The following is a 23,286-nucleotide window of genomic DNA, read 5'->3' on the forward strand; positions in this document are numbered from 1 at the left end:
GCAGGAAGTGCTCACATGTGTCACATACAAAGTAATGTCGCCTGCAGTTTATGTAACACAAAAGTTCTCCAAAAAAAATCTGTGAAAGACAGTGTAGCATAGATGACGCATTTGCGCATTAGGAAAGATAAACTGGAAAACACACACTTTTTTCTCTTTTTGCACAAAGTTTAGTATAAATTTATAAATATATTTTAGAATAAACTTTTAGTTTAAAATCAAAATATTTTTAAGTGATGATTAAGCGATATTGTTTGTAGTTTAAAATGCTTGTGTTTAATTGATCATTTTCTAAAGAGTCTGATGCTATAGGCCTAAATAGCCAAGATTCCTGTCTTCAAATTGAACCACCTGAACAAACTTAACTCCAGAGCATGCTGCTATCTAAATGCAAACAAGTATAACATAATAATCTAAACAAAACTGACAAAATCAATTAAATCTTCTGGACTAAGGTCAGGAGAAATGATCTAGCAGGTTCTAATGTATGACAGGCAAGAAAGGGCTCATTCAGGAAGACTGAAGTAAATTAATCAGCAGTGTTGGGTAAGTTACTCAAAAAAAGTAATCCATTACCAATTACTTCTTTGAAATTGTAATTTGATTACAATACTGATTACTGCATTTAAAAAGTAATCTGATTACTAATTACTTTCGAGTTACTTTAATTTTCAAGTTATCAAATCTAGAAAATACACTACAAAGATAAACTGGTTGCACTTTATTTTACGGTACATGTACTTATATGTACTTATAGTGTACTTACAGTGTATTTATCTAAGACATTTCTGGTAATACAAGGTAACTACATGGGGTAAGATTATGTTTAGGGGTAGGTTCAGGGTTAGTACCTAGTTATTACATAATTATTGTAATTACTATAATATGTACATAGTATGTACATGAGGAACGGGACTGTAAAATAAAGTGTTACCAATAAACTCATAGTTCTTTCATTAATTTAATGACTGAAAAAAATTCACAAGTAGCCTATTATTTTTATAGCCTACACTCCCATTATCTTCAAAACTTTTTTTGTTTAGTAAAATAAAATAAAAAATAGGGTGCACTTTCTGCAGTCGACGTGAATATCTTCCTAAATTAGTAATTTAAATGAATGAAAATGACCTGAGAAATACAATATATCTAAAGAAAGCTTGAAGTGTCTATTATTAAATTAAGTATAAGTCATGTCGAAAAAAATATTCTATTAAAATAATCCATATGAAACCAATGCGAGTTACAGTAGATTTAGATTTCATTTAAACTTTACCGCATTACCAGGAAAAGTAACTTGAAATGTAAAACAGGTATTTCAAATGTAATTACAAAGATAAAGTATATCCTGAAATCCTAAAGGAGAAAAGAAGTGCTAGCATATGGCCTTGGTTAGTTAACTAGTAGCATCTCACAAAACCACATATAAACATATTGGCATATAATAACAAAACACATCTAAACTGGTGCACTGAAATTAAACTGGTGCAATGTTAATATTACAAAGCTGATGTAAGAACTGACTGGATTAGCATTGTCACTCCATGTGACTAGTATTTAAACACATAACTTATGCTATATATATATATATATATATATATATATATATATATATATATATATATATATATATATATAATCTAACCAAACTCTCTTTGAGACTGAAAAACAGTTGTCATTTTCCTATAAAAAGCACAAATTAGGCCCTTGTTCATTTCTTGATATTTGAGATCAAGAGATTTGAATAAACGTTTTGTTGGACTAAAATTATGTTTGACATCCTAAGGTTGAAGATCAACAGCTCCTCAAGGTTAAGCACCTATGTTCACTGACAAACTGTTGAAAAAGACAAAACAACAGGCATTATTAGGGGTTTAAATCATACAGTCTATGGTTTAAATATACACGTTTAAAATACAAAAATTATGTTATAATTATATATATATATATATATATATATATATATATATATATATATATATATATATATATATATTACCAACCATATCTAATAGTTATCACCACAAAACATTACTAACTTTACATGATTAATGTATGATGTATAAAACTGAGGGCGTTTTCAAATGATCTTTGGTCAGCAAGTAAGCTATGAACATTCAAAGGTATCATTGGAATAACTAACTAAACGTTCGCCGTACTTCCACGATAAAATCCACATCGAACAGGACATTTTACTTTTAGGCTTATCGGGAAAAACACGTCTTTGTTTAAAGATGAACTAGATGTACAGCACTAGACTGTACTTGTTTGAGCAGCACTCAATATCCATGCGCACGTGCAGCACTTCGCCTTCCGCCTTCCGTACAGTCACATGTGGCGCCCGTTTAGGTTCACTTCCGCGTTTGAACAGAAACCATTAAATCCTTTGAATAATGCAAGCGTTTTAACGCGAATATAATCAGGAGTTTGTTTATTCAATGTGTTTATTGATACCACCGGATATTTTGGCGTAATGTCGTTAAGTATTGTTTAAAGACATTAAGTGCGACAGTTTGGGAAAGAAGATCCCAAGCTGGGTGGACAGCTATTAAGATCTTTACTTGTATTTATCTACAGTAAACACGGTCATAGGAATTCCGAAAGGTTGGTTTGTGATCAGCTTTATGCCTTTATTTCATTTCATGCATTATAAAGATGACAGTTTATGCTAACAGCATGTTTGTCTGGTTTCTAACTAAAGTTCTTCATGACCGTTTGCTTCATTGCTTACTTGAACCATGCAGTATAGCTTTAGTGTTGTCTTTTTCAGTCATTTAAAATAATCATAACACCGTTTTTGGCTTTACAACCAGGTTTTTGTAGTTTTGGTAACAGTTTGTAAACATGCACAACAATAGCATTCTTAGCGAGTTTTATCAAATTGTAAAAATAACAGCATCTGTCTGTAGTTTGAAAAACAAAAGTCTTTATTAAAGAACCTACGATGATCTTTCTGATTTAGCGTTTCAGAGTGCACCTTTTTGGTTTAAATCCTAAGCACTTTAGACCAAAAATATTTCACGTTTCAGGAAGTAATTGTTCAAAATCTTGGGATCATTAAGATTTTAATGTTATTTAATGCAGTCTTCTATGCTCATCAAGAATGTATTTATTTGATCTAAAATACAGAATTTATATGCTGATTTGATATCAGTGTTGAAACTGTTGTGCTACTTAATATTTTTATTGGAGCCTGTGATATTTTTCTTTGATTCCTTTATTAAAACAACAGCATTTATTCAAAATAAAAATTATATTCAAAAAAACATTTAAGCAGCACAACTTTTTCAAACATTGATTATAAATCAGCATGCATAGAATGATTTCTGAATGATCATGTGACTGAAGACTGGAGTAAAGCTGAATGCTGAAAATCCAGTTTTGTCATAAAATACTGGAGTTTGCATAGGGAAACCTGTATTATATGCACTGCCCACATTTTATGTGCATTCGCAAGTCAATCATTGCATAAATTCACTGCTCAGTTTTTTTAATGTGTTGCCCTTTTCCCATCAGGTGTCACCTGTGAAAGTCATGTTGCTGTCTCTGAGACTAATCGCTCCTCTTTTCCTACTACTTGCTGGAGTGCAAGCTGAGTTCACCACAAAAAACTGCAAGCTGATTTCAGGGAGCGAAACTGAGAAAAATACGCTCAATTTACTGGAGCCTCTCACCAATCAAAAGTAAGACTGTGTTTTTTTTTTTTTTTTCAAGTTGATCTAGCATTCTTTCGGTTTGCAGTTTGTGCTGGTCTTGTTAACTGTTTTCATATTGCCTCTGAACAGCTTCACCGCAGAAAGACCGGGGGACGCATATGTGTATATTTTTCAGGTGTGTGGAGATGCTGGCGGAATGAAAGATGCAGGTCTTGTGCAGAAAGAAAAAAAAGATGGAAAGGTTGTGCGAATCGGCAACTACAACCAAACACGAGCTATTAGAGGAAGTATGTAACCTTGCTTGCTGCTTTTTGCTACAGGTGGACTTTTCGAAATGTATCTTTCCTAATGTTTATTTCGGCCTTGGTATCTTTTTGGAATCAAAATTTGAAAGGTTGAATTGTTATAATTTATAATAATGACTACTGAATATTTCTGTTCTGTCAGCTGATTCTTCTGTGTATTGTGGCTTTTGTTTAATTTGATTATATAGTAGCAGTTAGCAGGGATGCATTGTAAATGCAATAAAACGCATCTAATTTGGCTAAATCACAGAACTTTTTCCATTTGTCACAGGAAGCCTTGCTAGCTCATTTTTTGACCCTAATTCTCCTTTTGTCCTTTATGCAGGTGACTGGATTCTGCTCTTCTATGAGGGGGGAGATGCATACGACAACCATTGTTCAAAAGAGCCGAGAAGTGCCTTGATTATGATTTCATGCAGTAAGAGTACTAAGGTATGAACTCTCCACCCCTATATTAATGAAATAAAAATGCATTTATTAATTTTTCATGGACTTTTAAAATCTATAATTAGATCTGGATAAGAAAAAATTAAGCATTATTATTGATCCTCATAACCAGTGTTTTGAGGTAATGCATTACAAGTTACGTAATCCGATTACTTTTTCAAGTGACTAGTAAAGTAACACATTACTTTTACCATAAACAAAGTTAGTAGCGTTAGTGCATTATCATGTTGGAACTAAATAATGATCTCAGGTATGCAAGATAGACCCTGACAATAACCAGAATGACCTCATAATTTCAACTGCAATTATTTCTTAGCTCTTATTACTTTTTGTAATTTTTTGTGTGTGTGGGTGTGTTTTCTTAGAATGCATTTTCGGTGGTTTTGGAGGACAATCAGAAGGACAGGGGATGTTATTACCTGTTTGAACTGGATTCTGATGCAGTCTGTCCTGTAATCCCATCCAAACTCAGTGCCGGCTCCATAATCCTTATTATGTGAGTGCTTCAAAATTCTCACAGTGATCCTCACACAATTAGAGATCATCAAGGAGCAAGATGAATGTCATACTTTACATGTGATCATGTTCCTGTTTGCTCTCCATAGTGTACTCTGCTGCCTGGCTGTGTATCTCACTGGTGGATTCCTCTATCAGAGACTCGTAGTTGGAGCCAAGGGAGTCGAGCAGTTCCCTAACTATGGCTTTTGGTCACAGATTGGCAACTTATCTGCTGTAAGTATAATAATTACATAAACATTTGTCTCAGTTTATCTTTTTTTTTTTTCTTAATGAATCAAATTAAAAAAATGTTTTATCCTCACAGGATGGATGCGATTTTGTCTGTCGGTCCCGTGGCAACAGAGAAGAAGCGCCCACATATAGAGGCGTGGCTACTGAACCTCTTGGGGAAGAGCAAGAGGAAAGGGATGACCATTTACTTCCCATGTGACCAAATCACATGAACCAATGAGAAGAGGCTGGACAGTTATTACGGTTTTGGAACCCAAAGAGAGATGTTCAGTTCAGCAGATGTATTTCTGGTTCAGAGCTGCTGTTTTTTTTCTTCACAATAGCACTTATTCACTATTTATCCATAAAAATGTTGATTTGGTGTTTGTTAAATGTTATGGTTTGCTAATTAGTTTTCAAAAATCCAAAGACATATATTGGATCATTTGATACTTATTACAAGATATCATCAACATGCAACACTGCCCCTGTTTTCTCTCTTTATAGGAAGTAAAAGACATCCAAGCTGCTCGACTGCGTTACTTGTAGTTTTGTTTAGAACGGTTAAATCTGCTTTTATTTGGAGAATGAACCCATCTTTGGTGAAACTTAAATGTTGTTGTTTTTTTAGTTGTGCTCCACCAACTCAATCAATTAAATGTTGAAAAAGATTTTTCTATTTCCAGATTTTCCAAAAAAATTAACTTATATTGATTATTTCAAAAATTGAATTAAAATATGCTAAATATTGTGGTAGTATAAAGAAGTTACAAGGATCTGATGAAACCTGCCTCTTTAGTTTGTTACAGCCTGTATGCAATGTTTCTGAATGATTTTGTTAATGATAAATTGCTATCATAACTGTTATTAATAAGATACTTAAGAAAAGTATGCTTTATAGAAGTTAAAAAGGTTTTCTGCGAGGGACCCATTTGTGGCACATTACTGTTGATATCAGTTAACAGATGTGACACAACATCTTTCCGTTTTTCACTTGATATTGCAAATGTTTATGATACTTTGACTAAGGGATATATTTCATATGGTATAAAAACTACATCCTCACTGGAAACCACAGCGTAAATTCCCAGACTATGACAGAACACTATTATGTTTGGCTTTCACCGTTTTTAAGTACTGTTTGTTTGAATGCACTGAAGCTTTTTCGTTTTTTTAGTGGAGTCATATATTTTCTCTAAACATAACCATGTTCTTGAGGAGCCTAGATGGTGAATGAGTTTAAAAACTCCTGTTTTTGAGGTAATAGATCATAGCCTTACATGTATTTGCAGATCCAGGAGGAAGAGAGCTGATGGTTATCAACCCAAGCCATACGAGGTGTTGTGAAGATTTGGTCTGTGTATAAAAGCTAGAGGCTTGAAGAGCACCTCTTATCATCAGATTGAAAGTGCTGGTTTAGCTTTTGCTTTAACAACTAGAGTCCAACTAATAGCATAAAGAGGAATGATGCATTGATTTGGCTTGATTCTGATGTACAGTACATCAGGCCTGTGCAAAGACGTGACTTCACTGTTCTTGCTACTGCTTTATTGTTCTTTACAATTTTAGTGTGAAAAATTCATATTTTGTTTGCTTTGTTTAGTAGAAAGTGTGAATAAAGTGTTTGATTACTGGTGTGTGTGCGCACTTGACTAGTGTTTCTGTAGAACTAACTAAATCTAATGAATTAACTATTAGTTATTAAGTTTGATCTATTTTTTTTTGTCCAATATTTAAATTACTAGACAGTTAAGACATTCAATTTTTCTTTCGTTCCTCCCTTTCAGTTCCCTTCTACTGATGGCTAAATCTGACTGGACTAGTTTCATTTAATATTTTGTTATTGCATCATTTAGGGTACCCCGCTGCTTAGTCATGTGGGTATGATGTAGAAAGGTGACTAATATTGTTACTTAAATGGACTTCCATTTCATTCATTCTTTCAGATTAATGGGACACGTCATTTAGGAAGAAAAAGCGACTCTACATTATATCCTGGAGGAAAAACGTAAAGTCGTGTGATCTTTGTCAGTTCAATTATATTAATATTGAATTGAGATGTTATATAACTGTAACTGCAACAAAATATAACATTGATTTAACTGGATACATTTATAATTCTACACTGTAAAATATAAATAAAAAAATAATTATAACAATATATCTACTTAGAATCTTGCCAGCAGATTGTAAGCAATATTAATTAAATTCAGCAATTAAGAATTAAGTTAGAATGAATCAAATGAGCTGTTTAAGGGTAATGCATGCAAGTGCAAATAAAATAAAGAAAAATTAACTAAAATATGGACAAAATGTTTCACTGGATAACCCCCCCCCCCCCCCCCCCCACAATGCTAATAAATACTACTCCATGACATTATTTTGCTAAGACAAAGATAAAGTTACTTATTAAAAACATTGAGTGGATTAATAAAAAATAATGTAACTTAATTAAATCTGATCTCAGTACTATAAGACATTCTGAAAGAACTCTTGATTTATTATTGCCAACATCAGTCATAGATATTTGACTCTGATTTCCACTTTTCCACAGGTTCTATATCAGCAATCTGGGAACTTGGTTTGGATGCAGTGATTGGAATTCAGGTTTATATATTACATTTGGACGTTACATTACAGTCTTTTTTTTGCACTAATCAATATTCACCTCTAAATTAAGCACCAATTATTGTTACATATAATGGTACAAATATTAGAAGAAAACAATAGTATAGTATAGTAAAAGAATAGTATTTTCAGTTAATGCAGTATAATATAAATTAAAAAAGAGGCAGCCTCTGGTAGTCCTACTACAACCAAGCCTGGTTGAGTCTGGGAAATATGGAGACTTTAAATAAAATGTGAAAAGAAATTAAACTTGTGCTGATATTTTATGGTCATTTGATATCATGAAATCACTAAATGAACTGTATTTCTAAGTTTCAAATTTCAAATTTCAAGTGGATGAAACAAACGTCCACACCTTTCGTGGGCGGACAAGGCTGTGATAGGCTGCTTCTCACGTCAATCATCTACATGCACAATGCTATTGGCTGGCCAGTAGGCTGGCTCAATCATCACCCGCGGAAGTTTGTATTGAGATAATCTGAGAGCTGTCAGTTATTTTTTAAAAATACATTTTTTTTCGGTACGAATTTTGTCGTTTTGCGTGTTGCCTCGAGAACGAAGAAGAAAAGACTAAGAGAAATTTATTTTAAAGGATGAATTTAGCATCGAGTACACGAAGCCTACACGACGCGCTAGCACCTGACTGCTAATAGTATTGTGTAGCTTGTTGTTATTTTAATAATAAAAAAATTATCGCTCCTCAATTTCATAACCAGCCTAGGAAAGGATCACAAAACTATTTAAGCTGCAATTAAGCAGCTGTCTTACTTTTATTATAAGGTTAGTGTCAGCATTGTTATGTATCGTTTTGATTAGCATGCTAATCTAGTTTGCAGCGCGAGCTAGCATTTATCATTCTGGATTTACATCAAATGAACCTCACGCTTCATACATCATAATTATAGTGTAATTTTCTGTCATCTCCACACGGCAAGGACTGTACCAAAACAGGTAAAGTGAACCTTGAAGCCTTTATTACTTGTTGACACTAGCAGGACACTGTGTGGAGGCACGCGGATCTCTTGAGCCTCCTCACCTGTGTGTGTACATGATCATGGTCGATGTTTTGACATCATGAACACAGACGAAGGTCACTTTCACCCCGAATAAAAAAGAAAAACCTAGTAAATTAAATCTGATAAATTATAGGCTCTATGCAAATAAAGGCATACTTAAAAATTAACATCTTATCGCAGTGACATTGACAGTTGCATGTTAATATAAAAACAGTATAGTAAAATGTTTTAATTTAAAGTCAGAATGAAGTAAACACAACAAATACGACATATCAGAATACTTAGAAATATTAATATATTAATAAAAATCTAAAATAATAAATATTAATAATGTACAGGTAATAGGTTTTTTTTACATAACTATAATATAATCATAAAAAATTAAAGTCTTAATAAATTCCAGTATCACTTAAAAAACAGTTTAAACTAATTTTGTTGAGTTATAAACATTTTTATTTTTGTATAATTTATAACCGTTCACTGTTATTTTATAATTTCTGTTAAATTGTAAAAAAAAAAAAAAATAATAATAATAATAATTGGATGGATGTTTTCCATTTTTAAACTCAGAGGTTCATCATGCTGGGAGATTGTGGCATGAAAGAGTGGGAGAGACGAGCGCTCAGGAAGAACTCTGTCACAATTCTGCAGGATTTAGTGGTGGATGATCTGCTGATCCAGTGTCTGCAACAAGATGGAATCCTTACAGAAAACATGGCTGAAACCATTATGGTACGTAGTATTACATCACTTTGTTGATTGTTTTCTGCGACAAACAGTTGTTCTGCTATGGTACAAGTCACTTTAGAAGCCACCAAACACTTCTATGTTTTCACTATTTAAAGACAGTTACATAAGTAGTTACACGAGTATGTATGGTGGCACAAAATAAAACGCGTCGATTTTCTAAGTGGATAAAAAATGAAAACTATAATGTATGGTGGAATTATCTTCCTTGTGGGTTGTGTAGAGGCACAGCTCCAGCGCACATGAATCTAATGTTTTAGAGGAGAATGTGTGTGTGGCAGTCAGTTACCACCCCAAGTGTTGATATTTACTGTACTTCGCAATCACAGATTCTAGCCTATGTCTTGGAGTATATGAGCCAAGTAAGAATTTTCACTGGATATTGTCATCTGAACAAGTAAGAAGTCGCACGTTTGTTCTGACCAACTGAGGGAAAAAAAGCATCACAATGAATCACGCTACCAATGGCGATTTTAATCTTAAGATCGGTTAGCTCATGTCACATGCAAATTATTATTATTGTTATACTTTATTCTCAAATTATTCATGTAAACAACATCAGCATTGCATGACTGTGAGGAGGCCTATAGTGTGTATTAGATTTCAATTTCTGTACAGTCTAACTTCTAATCGTCATACCATTCGAATTTCATATTAAGAAATTCATTTAACCAAAAAAAGCTAATTATGCTTCCTTTGAACTGGTTGTCTTTCAAATACAAATCTCTTGTAAACCCAGGCTATCTGTAATCAGATGCACATTTAAAACTGGAATATAATTTAATTTCATTCACATGTGTTTCATGAACATATAATCCTTTCTGGATCACAATCCGCCATCAACATGATACATTTAATTATTCCAGCTGCTGTGAGAAAAGGCTATAAAGGATCCTCCACCTGGAGGATCCTCATATGCGATAGTCTAGTAGCTGGGACAACTTCTTTATGTTAACGGACGTGACGTAATGACGTGGCACCATGCTTGAATTTCCCATGAAAACCTAGAAAAAAATGATTATAAGCTAACCGTTGTGAAACGGGCTAAAGTAAGGTGATAGTTTTGAACACCGGCTAGTTATGTACTTGTTCAAATATTGATTTCGGATGATTTTTAACTAAAAAAAGTTAAGGACTGCAGCTTTAATGCTGGTTTTATATATATATATATATATATATATATATACACGTAGAGTCTGTGAGAAATATGTTTTAAGTAGAACATGTTGCTTAAACTGAAATTTGATGTATGATAATGAAAAAGATAATTTATTCAGCTTTCAGATGATGTACAAATATCAATTTCAAAAAAAAAATTAATGGTCAAGGGTCACATGCGCGTACACACACACACACATACACACACACACACACACATACATATGTATAGATATATATAGATTGATTTAATAGTCCTAATGTGTAAAGACTCATAAATAAAGCTTTGATTATTTTTAACTATGGTGAAATTTTAATCTTTTAGGCTAAACCGACATCCCAGGGAAAGAGTCGTCATTTGTTGTTTCTTTTGCCTAAACGTGGCCCTCAAGCATTCAGCAGCTTCTGTGCTGCTCTTACGGCAACAGAGCAACAGCATCTCTGCAGACTGCTCATGGACTTTACTGAGAAAGACGTGAGTTCGTGCCCTCACTTCAGAATCACACCCACTTAAACTGACTTGACCGGTTTCTTTAAGAACAATGGTTGCAGTGATCATGCAGTGAGGGACTGGAAAAGTCTTCATCAATAACAGCACATTTGATGAGTTGCAGGGAGACAGATGTGCTGTTATCATAGGAATTATTTTTTTATACTTAATGGAAGGAGAATAAAGCATTTTTTTTTCTTTATATTGAAAATTATATATTTTTCCTAAACATTATATATAATCAACTATATAAAGTATTTTCTTTTCCAAAATACAAAATGTTCTCTGGTCATTAGTGGCAGATCAGTCTTCATAGAGATCACACCACGCACAGAGTTCAGATCTGGGTCGGTGGAATAGAGAGAGTAAAACTAAAGGGGAAGTTACAATGCAGCAAAGTCAATATTATGCACCAGTTTATTACCACACCCAAACTGCACTGATTCTTTAAAAAAACAATTACAAACTCTCCTTTCCTTTGTATTAGAGACTGACTGAAACTGTCATCGTGGTGTATATTCTGCATTTTGTTTATGTAGTCAGTGTAGAAAAGTGATTTTCTGTTTTGTTTATTATCTTCACAGAAAAGCTTTTCAGAGCCATCACTGTCCTTTCCAACTCAGGAATGTGTTATACCTGCGAAAAGAGCCCGGACTCATGGTGAACACTTTACTGTAACAACGATAAACCAAGCCAAATATCTGATACTGTTGTACACATGGATAAGGACATCCTATCAAAGAGGATGGTCATAAAAATTACTTTTTAAAATTGGTGATAAGTTTGCTGTAGGTCTTTTATTTTTACATAATAAACATAGCCTTATGGATGTGATTTCCAGTAAGATCTGTCCTGAAATTCTGAAATCATTGTTATTGGTTAATAAAAGTGTATTTATTTCAGGTGCCAAGACAATATTTACAATATTAAAATGTTTAATATTTTATTTTGTTTCAGCTTTATTTCAGTTACTAATAAGCATGTTTAGTTAAAAGTTGTAGTTTTTGTTAGCAATAACAATACCTTTTTACATTAACTGTTATAGAAGAAAGAACAGTTTGTAAAGGCAAATTATGTTAGATGAGTTTAATATTTTTGAGTGAAATGGGGTGGTTTTTGTGTGTTTTAGGGTCCATGGAGATGTGTTTGGATGCCGACTCTCCCGTGACCACAGCTGTTCTTCCCTGCACGCCGGATTTTTACCAGTCCCATAGATCACAGGTACAAGGACACAAACCCTATTCCTTTGCACACTCACACACAACCCATTTTATTTGCATATAATTTAAGCTATGTTAGCACAGTGTGTAACCTCTATGCAAATGTCTTTCCTTTCAGGCTTACCCGATGCGCTCCTGCCCACGAGGACTGGCCTTGGTACTGAGTAACATGAGGTTTGACTCGGCTAACAATGAGTTAGATGTCCGAAGGGGAGGAGAGGTGGATGAAGAGACGCTGAGAAGACTTTTCATGGAACTAGATTTCACAGTCAGCCTCCACAAAGACCTAACAGCAGAGGTGAGTTAGACACGCTGACAGATTCAGACTGCACTGCAAAGCAACGTCTTTTATTATGGTTTTGTTTTGTGTTTTTCAGGCAATGCGCAGGTGCCTAGAGCAGTTTGCCCAGCAGCGGGAACATGCACAGTATGACTGCACTATTGTGTGTTTGCTGTCACATGGAGTTGAGGGATCTGTCTATGGCACTGATGGACAGCTGCTGGAGGTGCGCTTGATTTTAATACCTAATTCTTATTGATGCACTGAAAATTTTGGCAACCAACAATTTTGGAAAGGCCAAAACAGTTGGGTTTTATTTAACGATTTACTGATTTTGTAAAAAAATGCATTATATTATGTATCAAATGTCCATCACCTGGTTTCAAATGGGGCGGCATTTACTACACAGAGCCGTAGTTCACTGAGAAGCTACGCAATATCACGTCATAATCGCAGATGATTCGCATTCGGTAAACTATAATATTTTATTACTTGAAATTAGGGGGGGCACGGTTCGCTGAAAAATACCGAACCTTTTTGATCAGTTTATCATTCTCAAAAAATAAATAAATAAGTAAGGTTGGCGTCATAATAGGAATAAAGTCAAAACTATGACAATAAAATCATGTTACAATGTGTGAAGTAAAAATGAATATATTATACCTGTATACTCTGCCAAAAATAATTTATAAAAAAAAAAAATGTGGCACTTTTCATTCTTCATATTTAACACAAAAAACAGCAACAGGCTTACTGATAATTTTTTTTAACTCAAATTTATTTCACTTAAAACTCATTTGTATTGTTCAGTTTTTTTTTTCTCAACAACGTTTTTATTTTGTGCTGCAAATATTAAACGGGAACATATCTATGATTCACATGCTGCTTGAAAGGAGGCGAATATCTCACTACAAATTAAAGAGTGTGGAAAAACATGTATTGTTTGTATTTGATCTTAAAATTGACAGAAGGCTGAGGCTTTGTGTAATAATAAAAAGTAACAAATGCCAAAGCTTATTACGATAAAAAATTTACATATTATTTCCAAGCATATATATATATATATATATATATATATATATATATATATATATATATATATATATATATATATTATATATGGCCTGTAACTAATTTATCATTATCAACCAGTGGAATATTAAATTTTATACTTTCAACAAATAACAAATAATTTTTATGCAGATAGCTAGTAACCACGACTTAATACATTGGAAACAGGACGTTTCTCGCTCAGCGCAGTGGAGTGCATTCTTTTGTTAACTTTGTGGTTTATTATTTTGAGTCGTTTGGGATGCGGTGACACAGAAGACCCTCTTACAACATATTGCTTTATAGATCTATTGCGTTTGACGCTCAGAAATGTTCACATAATCATGCTGAACATTAGAGGTCTTCACAGTGCACCCGAGACCTGTCGACCCGGGACCCGTACGGGTTCGGGTCTATATTTTAAATCATTAGCCGGGTCCGGGTCGGGTCCGAATCTATTACCTCGGGTCCCGGGTCTGTTTAACATTGTGTGTAATACCCGTGCGATCGGAGTCATCGGACTCAGATAACATCCGGCCGTGATCAAAGACTGCTTGTGTTTTTAATAACTTGCAACTTGTAAAATTAGGAAAAGAAAAGAGTGAGCTAAAAAAAGTGATCTTTCTCTCTCTCTTTCACTCGCAGACTCAAGAGTTAATACAAGTGCACACACAGTAATGCTTGCAGACTTGACACACTCATGTTTAATATATTTCAAATCAGCAACACAATCTGAGGTGAACTGTCACATGAATGTTTTCTATGACGCTCAAATTGCGTTAAAGCATTTTAGGTTGATAAAGCTAGCACGCATGTGCAGTTATGTTTCTATGGCAAGCAGTGAGGGACACTTCGACCGCCAAACTGCGTTTTACTTCGTTTTACTTTAATTCTTCGCAACAGGTTTATTGACTAGTAATAGCAATTTAAGGTGGAATATGTGAACGTCGGGTCCAGTCGGGTCTGTGTCTTCCCGGCGGGTTCGGGTCCAGATTTAAAAAAATATACGGGTCCGGGTCGGGTCCGGGTAGGCATTTCTCGGATCTACACGGGTCCGGGTCCAGCTTTTGAAATAATAGACGGGTCCGGGTCGGTTCGGTGTAGTACATTACGGGTCTCTGTCGGGTTCGGGCACGAATTTTTGGACCCGTGAAGACCTCTACTGCACATATCAGTAATGCAGCCTAATTAAACTGAACCGCACTCTGGCCCACCTCTTCCAACCAACTGTGTCGAGCGCGGCACGGATCGATCACATTAGTCAACCGAGCCGGGCTTTGGTGGTCAGACGCGCTCGTGGCACGTTTCTCATCCTTAGAAAATAATCGCACAGCCTAATCGGTATTCTGTAATTAAATCGACTAATTCAAAAATCGTGACCCATCCCTAATTATTACTATTATATTTCAAACTATTTCAAATTTAAGTTTTTAAAAAGTCTGTTTATGTTCGGCCAAGTGCATTCCGAATTTCCAGTTTTGACACAATTTTTATTTCGGTGCATCACTACTAATTTTTAGCTATAAATATACAGGTGTGATTTTATCAGTATGTTAGTTCCACTTGAAGTAAATTTATTGCATCACATAAGATTATTTTATATATCAGATTTTCAAATATCTCTCTCTTTGTCTCTCAGTTGGACTGGGTGTTTGAGGTATTTGATAATGCCCGCTGCCCTCTGCTCCAGAATAAGCCAAAGATGTTCTTCATTCAGGCTTGTCGTGGAGGTGAGTTATCAGTGATTAACCAGTCATTGTTAATGTGTTTTTAAACACAGACTACCGGTCAAACAAATGGACACACTTGACTGACTAAATAAAATAATGTTTTTGTTCATTGAAATAAAGAGTATAAAAAAGTAGAAATATTAGATTAAAAAATTTAAACTTAAAAATCTTTAGAAGAAAGTTGCCTTGTTAACTAACCAAAATAAAATACATTTAAGTTGATGTGATGAAATTAATTAAATTAGAACTGAAATTAAATGATAATAAAAATGCCAGAAGCACATAACAAAATTACAAAAACTAAAAAAATTAAGCTTAAATATATACTATATTATAAATAATACTTAAATAACACTGGACTGACTTTGTCCTTTTCTCCTAATTTTTAAAATAATTTAATCACTTCAGTGTTAGAAATTAGTTTTATATACATAGCGTTAATTTCATTAACAAAAACTATGACAAAATGACTAAGACGAAATGAAGATGAAACATGAAAGTGTCATTCAGCTAGTCTGACTTCTGGACTATATTGTTTGCTATTGTGGTTGCTGAATATAATGCACTTACTCAACAACTGTTGTTTTAATAGAGAATTTGGAATTAGTGGAACTACTAGGAATTTCATATTAATTTATACAATTAAAAGCCTATAATGGCCTATATCAGATCAGTGAGCTGCCATATTGCTCAAGGGTCTAACCTCAGTCGTAGTATTTTAAGTTGGAAACTGAAAATCCCAGGGTGTCCGCGGGGTTGTAAAAGGTAGTAAATGAAATTAGCCAAAATGAAGGGCATTAAAAAGTAATAAACGTCATCTGACAAGGTATCAAATTTTCGAGCTCAATTTTTTTTGATACACTTTAAATTCGTGTTAAGTGCAGGCCTTTCGTCTAACATTTGCGTGGATTTATTTATATGTTGAGAGAAGGACCTGAAGGATATCATGTGAGGTGTTCATTGGCACGCGCGCACACTGAAAAAAACTGGGTATCCGGCTGGCTTGCTGCCAAACATGTATGCGAGCTCGCTTCCATTCAGTAATTAAAATATGGGGAAATGCAAGTTTTCGAACCAGTTTTCACAAAAGATTGCAAATTTTCGTAATTGCCACAATTTCCGCAGAACCTGGGCTTAGAAGCGTCCAGTGATGTCATCGCAATGCGCATTCAGTCCTTCTCAGTCTTATCCTTATTCATTAAATAATGTTTAGACATTATAAATGGCAGTAATAAAAGTAAATTTTATCAGATGTAATATATTTATTACCTCTGTAAGACGTCTACTAAAGATCTGGGAATCATCTGCTGTGTACTCTGATAAAAGTCTAAGAAGTAGTTTTACATGGATTCTAATAAATGTCTATTTGACATCTAACAGGTAACATCTTAGAGACATACTGCAGATGAAGAAGCACTCTTTAAAATACATCTTTCATATGTATATGCAGACATTATGTGCGATTAAGGTACATCACTGTCAGGTGCTGGAGCCTCCTTCTGTAGAACTTAATGGCACTAGTGCTGGTGTTGTCAAACCTTAGTCTGGAGACCTACAGTGGTTCTCCAAGTCAGAACAGTCCTAACAGTGTTAAGAGAATGTTCTGTGTGGTATATTTTCACTGCAAAACAAAAAGAAATGTCGCAAATATAATTGCACATTTTGAGAAAAGCCGCAGAAAAATCTGTTATTTTGATCGCAAAAATTGTGAAATCCTGGAAACCCTGTTTGGTAGACCTTACATAGTTGTTTGTATTCTAACATTTTCACGAATTTGTGATAATTTTATTATTTAGCCTACTGTTGATTTTCGATGATAGTAGCTATAATATTGGAAAATTGATTTAATTAAATGGAGGTTGGAGTAGACTAACTTACCTGTTAAATATGCAAATTCAGGATTAATAGCTCCAGTCTAGGCCACAAGCAGGCAGGACATGGCATGACTTACTGGCTATAATAAAGCCAAACATAAATTATAGGGATTTTGTTTAAATGATTTTATCGTATGTTTAATCATATCCTGAGTATCCCCAATAGTGAGCCACAGCTGGAGAACGAATGATCTAACTTTGACAAAACAGTCCTGACATATCTAACACTGTCAAATGTTGCCCAACACTTGGCTCATGTTTTACTTTAGGTTAATAATGCTATAATTATAGGCTAAGGTTGTCTAATAAAGCAATAAGCCCTGCGAAGCCGTGGTTTTTGCTAAGCTATGGACCAAAACTATGGACAGAGGCCCATTGTGATTAATCCCTCTGCTTTACTTAAATGTATCAGCTTAATTTATTTTAATATGTTTATGATTAATTTAAAATATAATCATGTAATTTGTGTGGAAGTATTTCGAAATCTGTGGGCACTGGAAGTGTGGTGCTACATGTCTGAGGCACAGATAGCAGGAAGTGAACAGCCGTTGGTGTATTGAAGCACAAATAAGAGTCTTTCCTGCTCACTGAAGCTGCACGAGAGTAGTACTCTACCTGTCCGTGCCCTGCACAAGCGGAGACAGTGAAGGGATGTTCAGCTCAACTTCTCGGGTGTTGGATGAGAAACGAAACCGACTAAACTGTGACAAAACTGAAATGTTTATATATATTTTTTTGTTAAGTAGGATCGGAATCGGCCATGAAAAATTATGATCGGTGAATCACTAATCATAACAATTATAATTTTTGAGCAAAAACAATTTGTATTCATTATACAGCATGACAAAAAAGGGACTAAGATTTCATTGACTAAAATCTGTCTTAAATGCTTAACTTAAACTTGACTAAACAAAAACAGGACAAGGTTGACTAAACATGATGAGTAAAATGTACATTTGATTAAGACCAAGACTAAATTACAAATGGCTGTTAAAAAAAAAAAGTTTGTAAAATAACTTTATTTTATACCTTTATTGTACTTTAAATTGTCAATGAAATAACCACGGAAGTTAGCATGGCGTTCATGAACCCTATCACACATGCAAACAAACATTTCTTTCTGTTTCAGAGGAGATGGACAATGGTGTGGACCAGTTGGATGGTCAGGAACGGACTCAGTCTCCAGGCTGTGAACAGGGGGATGCTGGCAGAGAGGGGGAAAGAGATGACAAACAGAGGGAGGAGAATGACAGGGAGAGACTGAGAGTCAAACTGCCCCAGAGATCCGACATGATCTGTGGCTTTGCCACCCTCAAAGGTTTCAGTGTGTACACATTGATGTGTCTTCGTCTGATTTCTTACCATTCATCATGTCATATGTCACAGCCTGTGCTGATTTCTAATGTTTTGTGTTTTGTGTTTCAGGCACTGCTGCAATGAGAAACACCAAGAAAGGGTCCTGGTTCATTCAGGAACTGAACAGCGCAATCCGACAGAGAGCCAACAACACACACCTGGCAGACATTCTTGTGCAGGTAAAACGTTTTAGTCCTTTTATTTGAGTGACTTTTGCACATCCTGTCTGTCATAGTCTGATTGCGTGAAACTGCAGTAGATGAATTTTGCACCATTAAGGTTAATGATTAACCGATTAATTGATCGTTAATTTAAGCAACAATCAATCATGGAAATGATCGTAAATTGACATCCCTAGTTAAAATGTATTTTGCTTTCTCTGTTGTTCTCTGTAGGTAAACAGTCGAATTAAAAGCAGAGAGGGATATGCACCCGGTTCAGCCCATCATCGCTGTAAAGAGATGTCAGAGTTCACCAGTTCCCTCTGTAAAGACCTCTACTTCTTCCCCAAGTACTACCCCAACAACTAGACACACACACACGCACTCTCCAGACATGAAGCACACACAGAACACACTGCCCTCAGAACTGATTTTGATGCAGTTGCTGGAGCTCAGTGCATGTGTGTACATCCATCACCTGCTGTACACTCAGCGCTCAGCACATAACACACAGAGTCATGTAAATCTACTTACACCCATTCCATGTGTCGTCTGTTTCACATTCCTCAGCACAATGACAGGTTCATTAGGATGTGTGTGCATCATTTACAAATGAGTGTTTTTTATTTCTTTTTTGTCTACGATGCACTTAGAAAATGTATTTTTTTTATGCCTTGCTCTTTTTTTTTAACCCATGAAATTACTAAGAGTAAAGATGCCATTTGTGAGAAATATGTGGGAAAAAAAATCCATTTGTTTTCATGTTTTATAGGGGGAGATTGGGGTTAAAAATATTTTTTTTATTCAAATATTATTCTTTTTTTCATTCAACAGCTGTGTAAAATTTTACACAGAAATACCCTTTTTTTTACTGAAGCCAATATTTGATCAGGCTCTTGTTTTAACAGATTTATTTTTATTGTTTTCAATTTACTTTGTACAGTTTTTTTCTTTCTCAAGTTAACTCAAGTTCTGTATGTTTTGTAATTGCAGAGCTTTTTTTATAGCCAACCTGTAATCTTGTTGATACATTCAGAGCAGCTGCCTGTCACACATACGGTTGGTTGTATGGATAGACATGCATAGTAACATTGTGCCAGTACTATACCAAACCCCTCCTGCCATTTCACTCATTGGATTCACTCATACTTTATCTTTGGTTTCCTCAGTGCAGCTTTTCATGCATTCTATCAACATCAGTACAACTTTAAATTAATGTTTTCTATAAGTACTGTGGCATGACAAATGGTAATTTTCTTTAGTAACCCTGTGTTCACCATGGCAGCTTTATTGGATTTTAATAGGGCTTCCTGACTCAAAGTTAAAAAAAATTCTCTATTTTGGTTGGCATATAAAAGTTATTTTAAAAAAAATATAAATACTCTTGATCGTCCTGTAAATATTCATGCAATTCAAAAACTTCCGGATTTCAGTTTCATTCCAAATGGTGTTTTCAATGCGGAGTATTGTTAAAAAAAATAAATATATATATATATATACTCGCGCACACATCCTCATAATGTTTCATGATTATGCCTGTACATATGCATATTTCTTTTACTCTTGCACTTTTCTTTTCACTTTAAACATTCTGTGTGCCAACAAATGCACATTATGGAGACTGAAAGGATGCTGTCTGGAAGAAAAGCCTGCAGGTGGTGGTAGAGAGCCTTTGTGCTTCTTTAGCTCACCTCGTATCATTTAGAGAGCGGTTCCAGGGTTTAGACTCAGTCTTCTTGTTCTGCACACACACCATTATTCCTCCTGGGAATCTAGAGCGTAAATTTGATTCCATCTGTGTCTTTGTCTTCCTGATTCTGTAGTCATGACCTTAAGGTTATCACTCAATGTGATTCTTTTATTTTACTGTATTTTATTTGTACTGTTTTAGAAGCCAATGATGTAGATGTACACTGTTCATGCTGATATTGCTTTCAATCAACCTGCTTATTATTTTTTATTTTACCTAATAAGCTTCTTTGAACTTGAATATAGGGATAGGTTAATTTTAAGCAAATTTAAAATCCTAAATATAAAGTGAGGGGCTGGTGCAGATAAATAATTTATAAAAGATTACTTTCATAATGGGAAAAAGTGCCATGTTTGTTTAGAAAAAAAAAAGTATTTAAACAAATGTCTGGGTATTTGATGAAATATTATTTTCATCAGTCATATGAAGTTTTAAATAAAAAACAAAACTAAAGTAGGAAACATAAAAAGGTATAAAACTAAAAGGTATACACTAAGAAAATGTATTAAATTCAAACCCAAAGTTTTGCCAAACTGTATAAGTATTTCTTAAATCCTGCACTCATTCCATTGAGAGAATGCCAGCGCATTTACAGTACGTTCCCCAAAACCAGCCTAGCTTTGCTTTAAACAACTCAGGCTATTTCTCAGGCTGTGTTAAACTGGTTTTGAATGTGTGTTCAGAATTGTAATAGGGGAAGCGTTGTGATATTTAGCCCCTTAGGTTCTAGTTGTGGGAACAAATGTTTAAAAGTTCCCTTATGATGGTATTGAAACCCACAATGGACAGAGATGCATATTATAAAATCCAGTTTAGTTCCTGCCTGATGAGTGCCTACCTTAATATTACATGGTTTATTCACTGCCTTTTTCATCTGTACTAACCAACTATGAAAGGTGCTTAAAGAATCTTTAGGGAAACTGCCATTTTTGTATTTTTGTAATGCAAAAGCTTCCATGTAATAAAGAAATACTGTTCCAAAGACCTTTGACTTGCGTCGTTGATTGCTGAGTTTTGAGTCTATTGTCTGGCTGGTTATAATAGAGTATCAGCCATGTTGTATTAAGTTGTTTAGTATTCGATGTCTCTCACTCCCTCTCTGTTTTTCAGAGTTGTCCTCGGCTTCCGTGGTGATGCATTTTTATCTGCGTGCTCGGGTTTCTCTCTCCTGCCGTGGCTGCAGGGACGGCCGTCATTGTACCGATCCCGTAACACCTACCCATCTGAACTGCTAGCGTGACTCCAGCACTGAAGCCTTCGCCGCAAGGCCCAGATGGTATGTATATAAATGCGTGGAGGATTACTTTAATCGCTTTATTTATTTTTAGGCTTTATTTAGTTGTCCACTGAGGTATATCCTGACCCATCGATTGGAAGGGCCAGTTGTGATATAAAAAGCGACACGACAAACAACACAAAAAGGACCCCGTATGCAGCACTCTCGTCAGATCAACGGATGCTTCACTCGGACGTCCCTCTAGGTTAATATCCGTAAACATTTCAGACTCTAGAAGCCACGAGTTGGCAGAAAGTTTACGTATTCACCAACCCGTTAATCAGAGTAGTGGTTGAATAGCAGCAAGAGTGTGTTGTATTTTAAGACTCTGTGGGGCATCTGAGTTTCCTCGCTGCTGCATTGAACGCTGTTGTATTGGGTCACGTTGCCCCCCCCCCCAGCTCCTTCCAAAACGCATACTCTCTCATCATGTTACACGGGTGCCCCCGAGGGGGTGGTGTCCTGTCAAAAATCAGGACTCCTCCTCGCTCGCCAGAAGGAACAAAAACAAGAGCTGGAAGTAAAACGGAAATCCGACAGGGAGGGGTTCAGGCCCGCAGATTGATGGGGAGGTCTAGTAATGACTGAGAGCGGCGGGGATGTCGTTAATGTGAAAAGACAAGCAAATCTGGACCTGTGTTATCTATTTAACACAAAACACAAGTGCGCTCATTTGGGCTCAACTGTTTCAGTCACTCTCTCTCTGCCAGCTCTCTGTTCGAGTCTTTGTCTTTTTATTCACAACAGTACACTTACAGTAGTAATGTTTTTTTGTAAACAATTTTTCTTCGTAAAATTGATCCTTATTTATTTAATATATCCTGACAATGCTTGTGTTAGAATTTGAATCATGTTTCTGTTGACTACAGAATGCGTAGATTAAAAGAATGGTCACCCTACAAGAGTTTACCATGGTAAACATAACAAATTCAATAAAAGAAAGTTATTGTTAACATTGCAAAACTATGACAGATATCGGTTTATATTTCTGTATTAGTTCTGAAATATATATTAGAGTATTTCAAGTGGTTTTTTTTTAGAGCACTGGAAAAGTCATGTCAATTAATCCGATTCTGAAGTCTTTTATCAGGTAGAAATTATCGTAGATTTTTTATATGAAAAAATATTTTGGTAACTTTACAGTTAGGTTCTGACTTCTAACGTTAATGTCAGTTAATATGAGCTAACAATGTCAAATACGGATGAAGGGTTTATTAATATTTGTTAATGGTGATTTTGATGTATACTAATACATTATGTATTAGTTAGTAGTATTTAATAGACCTGCACTAAAATGATTGTACAGTGAGCAGTTGTATTTTTATTAACTAACGTTAATAAAGATGATTAAATACTGTAATAAATGTATTGCTCATTGCTAAAGAGTTCAGAATTGGGACCCTAAATGTGAAGTGT

The 23,286-nt window shown here is 34.9% G+C and overlaps 2 protein-coding genes across 4 annotated transcripts; both read left to right on the top strand.

Annotated features, from left to right (window-relative positions):
- Positions 1-2,308: 2,308 nt before the first annotated feature.
- Positions 2,309-6,771, top strand: LOC113116228 (cation-dependent mannose-6-phosphate receptor-like). The gene is made up of 7 exons (XM_026284246.1): positions 2,309-2,601; positions 3,514-3,680; positions 3,783-3,940; positions 4,284-4,390; positions 4,771-4,901; positions 5,011-5,137; positions 5,229-6,771. The coding sequence occupies exons 2-7, from the start codon at positions 3,532-3,534 to the stop codon at positions 5,352-5,354; spliced, it is 798 nt and encodes a 265-aa protein (XP_026140031.1). The 5' UTR covers positions 2,309-2,601; positions 3,514-3,531; the 3' UTR covers positions 5,355-6,771.
- A 1,408-nt stretch (positions 6,772-8,179) lies between these two features.
- Positions 8,180-21,576, top strand: casp2 (caspase 2, apoptosis-related cysteine peptidase). Of its 3 annotated transcripts, XM_026284248.1 has the most exons (12): positions 8,180-8,542; positions 8,698-8,713; positions 9,349-9,510; positions 11,009-11,158; positions 11,758-11,833; positions 12,303-12,394; positions 12,512-12,691; positions 12,771-12,899; positions 15,363-15,453; positions 18,457-18,651; positions 18,753-18,862; positions 19,079-21,576. In XM_026284248.1, exons 3-12 carry the CDS (start codon positions 9,358-9,360, stop codon positions 19,211-19,213), a joined length of 1,311 nt encoding a protein of 436 aa, XP_026140033.1. In that variant the 5' UTR covers positions 8,180-8,542; positions 8,698-8,713; positions 9,349-9,357; the 3' UTR covers positions 19,214-21,576. The 3 variants fall into 3 exon arrangements, with proteins under 3 accessions (XP_026140033.1, XP_026140032.1, XP_026140034.1); XM_026284247.1 differs by having other exon boundaries at positions 8,180-8,713; XM_026284249.1 differs by having other exon boundaries at positions 8,181-8,713; positions 18,457-18,645.
- Positions 21,577-23,286: the final 1,710 nt, after the last annotated feature.

Source organism: Carassius auratus, chromosome 16 (assembly GCF_003368295.1).
Source record: "Carassius auratus strain Wakin chromosome 16, ASM336829v1, whole genome shotgun sequence".
Taxonomy (NCBI): domain Eukaryota; kingdom Metazoa; phylum Chordata; class Actinopteri; order Cypriniformes; family Cyprinidae; genus Carassius; species Carassius auratus.